The sequence below is a fragment of the Gambusia affinis genome, linkage group LG19 (assembly GCF_019740435.1).
Source record: "Gambusia affinis linkage group LG19, SWU_Gaff_1.0, whole genome shotgun sequence".
NCBI lineage: Eukaryota > Metazoa > Chordata > Actinopteri > Cyprinodontiformes > Poeciliidae > Gambusia > Gambusia affinis.
The window spans coordinates 12,862,742-12,871,416 of NC_057886.1; the positions used below are offsets into that span (position 1 = coordinate 12,862,742).

At 36.1% G+C, this 8,675-nt stretch overlaps 1 protein-coding gene across 1 annotated transcript in view; it reads right to left on the minus strand.

Moving 5' to 3' along the window:
• Positions 1–8,111, minus strand: part of prkar1b (protein kinase, cAMP-dependent, regulatory, type I, beta) — a 66,860-nt gene extending 58,749 nt beyond the window's left edge. The window contains exons 1-2 of the mRNA XM_044101334.1: positions 7,901–8,111; positions 5,270–5,457 (exon numbers count right to left, since the gene is read on the minus strand). Coding sequence (XP_043957269.1) covers positions 5,270–5,443 — 174 coding nt within the window. The 5' untranslated portion in view covers positions 5,444–5,457; positions 7,901–8,111. The remainder of the gene's footprint in view (positions 1–5,269; positions 5,458–7,900) is intronic.
• Between the last annotated feature and the right edge of the window lie 564 nt (positions 8,112–8,675).

The following is an 8,675-nucleotide window of genomic DNA, read 5'->3' on the forward strand; positions in this document are numbered from 1 at the left end:
TTTCATTGATTAGGCTGTCTTTTCTTCAACTCGTCTCATTGGTATTTTCCAGGATTTGGGTCTGGTGGCTCAGATGATCACAGAATAGGGCTGGATTTGTGTCCAGTGAATCAATTCTGTGTTGATTCACTCGTATGTTTCAGAGCATTGTCCTCAAGAATGGCCCAAAGAAGACTTTACTGGTTAATAAAAATGTAATTTAAAGAGTTTATTATGCATCATAGTATGGTTCCAAGTACCTTTGGAAGAGCCCAAGCATCATGGATCCGCCACTGAACTTATCCTCAACCGTATTTGGCATGAAGTTCTGTCCTACATCATTATCTTTTACATCACACCAGAAGCGTTTGGGGTGTTTGTTGGTAAAACGATTGGTGTAGACGTTTTCTTTTGTTTTGTTTTCCAAAATACACAATCCCACTGAAGCAAACTCCACATGTTAACATTTGTGGATAGAAAAGGATTTTACCAGGCATTCCTCACAAACAATTGCTGTGATTATAGAGACTTTGTGACTCCAAGAGGCTGCTTTAACAGTTCCCTAACACTGAGCTTTGGTGATTTTTTTCACATCACTCTCACTGTGTGAATTATGGGTCTTTCCCCTGTGTAGCTGCCAGGGACTAAAAGAAACAGGCTTTTGTTTCAGTTCGTATTTAAATCTGAGACACAAAAAGTCCTGGGTTCCTCATTACGAGTTCCTGGAAATGTCAATAACCTTAAACAAATTTAAGCATAAATGTAAAAAAAAAAACAAAAAAAACAAAAAAAAAAAATGCTTTGACTACATTTATTGTAAAGGGTTTGTGTTAGGAATATTAGAAAAAAAATAATTATTTCTCAACAAAACATTTTTTTCTAACTGCATAAATGGACTCAAATTGAAGGTTGGGAATTTTTTCATTCCTAGTGTGAGGTTCTGATTTTACTTTAGGCTTTTTACACATGTTTTAAACTATGAACAATAAATGTGGTTCTCTCTGTATTAGAGCAACAGCTTTCAAATACCTCATCTTATCAAATAGACACTACGTGTTCTTCATAATAAATCTTAATAAGGATGTAAATCAATATTTCTTATGCACAACCCCAAACACCACTAAGATCCCAGAAGGAAACTATAAAACCTGCAGATGCTAAATGCCAGAAAACATCTGTAATGCAAGCTGTTCAATGGGCGACACATACACAAACACCATTATAGTTTCAGCAGATGCAAACTGTTACAATTACTGTTGTGCAATATACATCTAACCATTCAATACAGATGGTGAGAGCAATTATCTATGCACAGATGAAATTTCTGTTAATCACTAATGTATCTCTTTAAAACTAATCATGTTAGGCGAGAATTCAGTTATGACAAAAACAAATGTTGCTTTGTGTTTTTAGGCTAAACTGATTATGTCAAAAATTAGGGGCTTGCTTCTCCGCAGTCAGAGCCAGACAGAACACACTGAGCTGATAGACATGATGAGACCAGAACACCCATCTGAAGCCTCTATTGTATGCACAAAAGGCATCATTACCATGCATAAATGGGCAGGAAGAAAGGAACCAAGATGCCTGTCATTTACACATTTACTCTGTAGGCGTGTTAATATATGAACGCAAAGTTTAAAAACAAAGTTGGTTGCAATCAAGACAGAAAGAGAAGAAAAATTAAGACAGAGAAAGAAAAAAACCAATCATGTATATATGACGTAAAATACGCATGAAGGAGAAGGTTTCTGAGAGTGGACAATGGAGAAACCAAAATGAATCAGGGCCGCATGCGCTGTATGAATCTTTTCAGGAGGAAAATGAGGCTGGGTTTGACAAAAGGACAGCAAGATTACACCCAGGCAATCTAATTCGCACACAGAGAACCCTGACCAGATTAGAGAATAAACTTTGTGAATACAGGATTGATCTACAGTCTATCTATCCTCTCCTGTTGCCTAGGTTACCGCCTGTAGTGGGCGAGGAGTGCTGACAAAGGTGGCCCTGAGAGAGGGAAGAATCACGCAATCATGAAAGGGAAAAAGTAAAAAGAAAGATTTTCAAAAAGAAATTCTGATGTTGTACTTTGGAGCTGAAAGAAGCATCTTCCTAAGGTAAAAATCCAATTTGGTCCAACACAAAGAATTTTGGCAAAAGTTGAAAATTTTGCATTTTCTCCTAATTTCAGACTTGGCCCAATGTTTGCACAAGTAATCGAAAAAGATGAATCATAAAGATTATGATCATGAAATAAAATACTGGATATAAATCAGAGCTGAAGGGAAGAAAAATATTAAGCCTCTTAAAAAAAACAGGTACACCACAAAAGCGTGCATGGCCTGTTTCAGCTCCACCAGTGATTGGTCTCATATTAGCCCAGATTTAGACTGGTTGACTGCAATCAGGTCGGGCTTCTGTTGACCGTACAAGGCTAGAAAATAGCAGTTTTTATTCCAACTACTTACAATTCAATTAATTCAAACTTCACAATAGTAAGCACTTTGTTTCGTATTTAAACTAAAAAGAGAGTGCTGCGATCTTGCATGAAGAGTTAAAGGCATCACTTGCAACTTACTGTTAAAAGTCCTGTTGTGATAATATGGGTTCATGCATGGTGGCGCAGTTGGCAAAACTATTGCCTTACTGCAAGAAGGTTCTGCGTTTGAATCCTGCCCTGGAGGTTTTCTGAGTTTGCATGTTCTCCCTGTGCATATGTGGGTTTCCTCCCACAGTTCAAAAACACATATGACTCTCGTGTTAGCTGGCTTGTCTATATTGCCCTTAGGTGTGAGTGTGTGCATCGTCGATAAATACAGGAACAAAAATTTCTACCTGGATATTTGACCACTATTTTTGTTAAAATATGTAGAGTTCAACATGTTTCTTTTTTAGCACTTACCCATCTTTCAAATACATAATCCGAATGATCATTAATGTGCAACTGATAAGTAAAAACACCTCACTCAAAGTGTATATGCAACCTATCCTCTTATCTTCCATATTTATCTCTTTAAAAGGGGTGGCCACATATACAAAACAGGTTTATTAATGTGCTTTCCATTCAGTATTCCAATTCTGCACAGACCTGCAAACATGCAATATTTGGCAGACTAATATATATATATATATATATATATATATATATATATATATATATATATATATATATATATATATATATATATATATATATATAATGAGCCATTCATTCACACTCTAATAATATAATTTTTATCATTAAAACTGATTACTTGGGATTTTTATGTGATGATCTCTACCACAATCATTAGTATTCATGCTGCCTCTCTGTTGATGCAGCATCGCAATCCCAAATAACAACAGCACAAGCAGTTGTTTACAGCACTTTATTTGTTTTGACGTTAACTATTTGTGACCGTTCTGAATGCATTTTGAACACGAAGCCGCAGACCATGGAAACGAGAAGAATAAGTCTGCTATAATTATTTTAGTGAAATCAGTCCCCAAACAAAGAGATACAGGGGAAAAAAAAGCAGAGAACGACAAAAAGATAAAAATGCAATTGTTGCTAAAATCTGGTGACTCACATGATACCATGCACACACACATACACATGCACACATCCCTGCAGTAAGGATGAGGAGCGGTTCCACCTTGACCCACCCTGCAGATGATGCGGTTGTGAACTTTAATCCTTCTTCATCTAAGTTTTCTGAATCACTTCCCTTGCTATCAGTTATGCTACAGCTACATCTGCGTATGCCAACCTAAACATTTTGAAGTATGCAATCTAAGATGTACATTTCAAAGTAAACAACTTACTGGTTGAGAGAAAAAGCTCTGATTTTCTAGCGGATGTATTAGAATGTAAAATGATTAATTAATTCTAATTTTAGGAATCGTTTTATCTTATTCGATTAATATTTTATTCATATTAGGATCAGAGCCGATGTCACACTGGGTGTGTTTGAGAGAGTAGGCGGTGTGACAACACTGAAGTAAGACAGGATTTCACTAACATTTAAAACAGATACAGTTTTGTTTCATCCTTTTTTTAGTTTCTTATTTTAGAGATTAGCTAAATTAGCGCAGTTAGGATTACGTACGTAGACCCTCACGCTAAATTAATGTTTCACACCGGTTAAAATTTGACTATTTAAAATAATAAAATAAGCTACTTTCCTGTAGTACCTTCAGCTACCTGATATCTACTTATATCTCCCTCCTCGTTTAAATTAATTAGTGGTCTGAATGAACAGCTGCTATGTCTCTCACATTACCAAGAAGCTTCCTCTATTGGTCTTAGATATAATGAGTCAATTCTCAACATATCTCTTCTCGAGGCACAAGTTTAGTATATTATGAAAGCAACTGGTAAAATGTTTTCAGAGTAAAAAAACCAAGTCAACTGCATCAGTCTTTGACTTTGCAGCAATCCTCCTTCCTAAACCAGAATGTAACGACCACCTTTGTGCTTCTAACTACTTCATTTTCCATCAGCTAGTTTATTTTTAACATAGTTAGCTTGGAGCTTGCTTCATTCAGTAACAACTTCCAAACTCTAGAGACTCCAGTTCATACTTAATGGTGCATTCACTGGTCAGAAAAAAGATTGGGGTTTTGATCTTCTGTATGCCAAGAGCTAAGGGTCGCTAAGCGAAGCGAGCTGTTCCCCTGTTGGTTCCAAACACCAGCAAATCATCTAAAACGATCGTGGTACTCAAAGACACCGAGAAGTCCCATTACTTGTCAGCAACAGGAAATGTACCACAGGGGTCACCACCTCTTCACCCACTTTGTGATTTTTTTTCAGCTGATTCCAAAACGCTCTCTCCTCTCTGTAGGTTGTTAGCTTTTAATTAACGTGTCATCTCCATTGTTTCTCTGCTCTGATGTAGACAGGCTTACAGAAAGAAAGATACAAACAGTCCGCTGTCCGAGTCTGCGAACAGGACACTGGCCTTTTATGGGAATCTCTCTCGCATCCACTAATGGGTTCTACTATTGTAGCAGAGAAAATAAAGGCTCTTTTATAGTATTTCTTTTTATGTTTTGCTTTGGGTTTTTCTCTATCATCTCTTCTGTTGCTGTGAAACTGAAGCTCTCCTAACAAGGCACTAGAAAGCATCTGCTGCAATAGAGTAATCCAACAAACAAAAACTGCTGAATAAATCATTGATGTACATTAATCATTGCAAGCAAATCAAATCTGTCTAAACCTTTTACATGCTCAACCTAAAACACATCAAATTCCAACATTGCAAAGAAGAACCTTAAACTAAAGGCTTTTTTTTTTGTTTTCACTAACCTTCTCCAGCTTTTCAAAATGCTCCCGCAGGAACTTCATAGGACGCTCAGGCTTGGCAATGCAAAGGTTCACGATGCACTCTTTGAGGATCTGCTGGATGTTGTGCTTCTGCACAAAAATTTCACACCCCTTCAAACTCTCGTCTTCTTCCAGAGCTGAGGAGGAGGTGGCCATCTTATCTTTTATCTCTGTGGTGGTGAGATATAAACAGGGTGGACCATGAGAGGAGGGGAGGCAAAGCAGAACAGAGAGGAGACAGGAACGCTGTAGCCAGCTTGGTGAAAGCAGGAAATACTGGGGGGCAAAATGAAGAACGGGCAAAAATGGAGAACTCATAAAGCACAAAATGAGAAGAACAAAAAAAAAAAAAAACAGAATAGCAGAAATCAATGTATAAAATTAATTGCAATAATTATGTTGAAAATAAAATTATTGGCATCCTCCTGAATGTGATTACTTCATCCTCAGCAAGAGAGGCAGCACTGAATGTAACTAAAGAACCTGATATGTGTTTTGAGTCTGTTGAACTTTCCAATTTATCAATTATTAGCTTCTTCCAAACATGCAACTTGCATGTTAGACCTCGTCGCAGCTAAAATAGTGTTCCCTTTGATTACTGTTTCCATTTTAGATATGATTCATCCATCTTTAGTAAACCAATGTATACCACAGGCTTCTGGGGTAGCTATCATTAAACCTTTATTTATTCACTCTCCTATGAATTGGCCCTAAATAATTAACCTAAATTTAATTTAATACTGAAGAAGTCAATGATATATGTAATCGTCTCTTGGCCATGACTTTCATGTGAACAAAGAAGTTAAATATTGTAGGTCTTTTTTTATTTACCTTTATTTAATGAGGATTAAAAGACATTCAATGAGAATAAAAATTTAATTCTTGAATTTTAGTTTCTATCGCTCATATAATTTTTTTATTTTCATTCAATTAGTCTCACTGGCTGTGAGACTGATTGGCTTATGAACATAACTTAACATGGCCTAATATTGAGTCCTAGATGTGGCGTATTCTATGGATGTTATTCAAGATGGTGTGCTTTAGGGCACAATTAATAGTAAACAACATCTGTAGATTGATCAGCATATATTTATGTATGTCTTGGCAGATGATGGCTTTTAAGGATCTGGGTTGTTTCAGCATGATAATGTCAAACTAAAATGACCAAACATTACAGCAGAATGTGTGTTTCTATCTGTAATTCAATTAAAAAGGTTTAAAGCGCTGTGGTCTGAAAAGCATTTGTTTTTAGAAAAAGAGTAGGAGTCATATGGCATTAGCAGGTTACCTAAATCACGGTTTTAAAAAGTTATGGTTTCTATTTTACATCATACCTTTTCTTCAGCTAAAAGTAGGAAGACACAATATATCGGCATTAGCATTGCTATTGGCCCATGCTGCTCATTTTATAACGTATTAGCATCAGTCCTCTAAGTATAATTGAGCCAACAACATTCTATCCTGTTGCCATTCATGGATGTGTTTCAGGATAAAAGGGGGTTGGCTATGCGTAAATTTTTCAGGCAGGTGCATCCCTAGCTTAAAGACCTTTTGAATGAGATACCATGAGCTGGGAATTTCACTCGTCACTTGAGTAACAGAGCTACACCTTCTCCTCCTAATGTTACGCACTGCAGCTCAGCTGGATGAAATATTGCTCCCTATGAAAGATATATAAAATTGGCTGTTTGGAAAAAATACACTATTATTCTGAGTGTAATAATTAATATTATATAAGCAACAGGTTTTCTGCTTCAATTCACTTAAATTAGTTTCATTGAGTTCTTCTTATGATAATTGTGTTGTAGTTTTCTTTGTTTGTATTTACTCCTTAATTGTATTGTGCTTGTTGTATGAACCCAGTTATATTTTATATAAGTATGTAATCTTTTAAACAGACAATAATGGCACAAGGGATTTTATTATTTAATGAAGATACTTTTTAAATTTTGATCTAAAGTTTAAATTACTTGGGATCCTTTTCTAATTGTTTTTTATTTACATTCCTCCACATTATCCAGCTTTTAATAGTAACATACCAAAATAGATCTGCATAAAAAATTATGTTTCAATCATAAACAGTTTCGTTTTCTTCTAAATTTGAGTAATTGTATATTACTTAATTGTATTATGTTAAGATGCAGGACATGTGTCAACAGCTCTGATTGTCAGACTACAAATAGGTTAGATCAAATAAGACGCTGAAGCATGGTATATCTTGACAATCCAGGAAGAGGAGCATAGATAACCACCTTGTTTCACTTCCTGACAGGCATATCACGTATACAATACGAGTATTATTGAATTATGCATTATCAAATTATGACTTTGGTAATACCCCTACAGTGTCGTTTTTTCTCAGAATGCATGGTCCAGCAGCGTCCATGAGTAGCAAATTAAATGTAAACAGTGTCGCTTGTGAGTGAAGTAGGCACCTGTTCAGCCGCATTCAAAGGGAAGCTAACAGCTAGCATTACAGTGAGCCCCAAACCACAACGAAGGGGAATTACAGCGACTACCGACATCATAAAAGCAAAACAGCGACCCTATCCATTGTATAAAAAGCTATTTTATAACCACGGTTCAGACGGAGCTTTCGCGTGTGGTCCCTACCGTTTGTTTGTGGAGGATGCTCAGGTAGAAAACACCTGGGGTTGGCGGGTTGATGATGTACCGCTGTTTAGCTGGGATGCTGCTACTGCTGCTGTTGCTGTTCTGCCTCTCTCTCTCCTATCCGCTCACTCTGCGTCAGTCTCCATGACGTCAATCTGTCATCCCCTTAACCGCAGCGTCTCTCTCGAGTACAACGGCACCTGGCACGCGGCAACACAATCAGCACAAGGACTTTAGTTAGATTTGAGCCATCCATTTTACATTTCTACCAGTGCTCTTAAATAGAAAAACAAAGGTCAAATTATTTCAATATTTTTTTACTCAGGTAAAAAGTAGTCACCCACAAATGACTAAATTAAGGGTAAAAATGCTTCTGGTAAATTGCTTACTAAATGGGTAATTTTTTGGTCATAAAATCAAATTTCTGAAAAATCACACTTACAAAAATGTATAAAATTGGGGGCAAATTCTGTTATTTTCAAATAGAAACAAAAAAATTACTTTACATCACTACAAAATAATAATTGATGGAAAAGACATTAATATTTATTTATTTATTTTATCATATTAAAACCTTAATAGATACGGTACTGTTTGATGTATATTGTTCTCTAAATGGTAGGCTCCGCAGATAAAAATAACATATAAAAGCTATTATTTTTTTTACGAGAATTGAGAGAATATTCTCTAAAGATCATCTGAAGTGTAGAAAATCTAACCACTGAGGGAACATTCCCTGTAATTTCCAAAAGGTATTGTATGATGCTAATGTAAC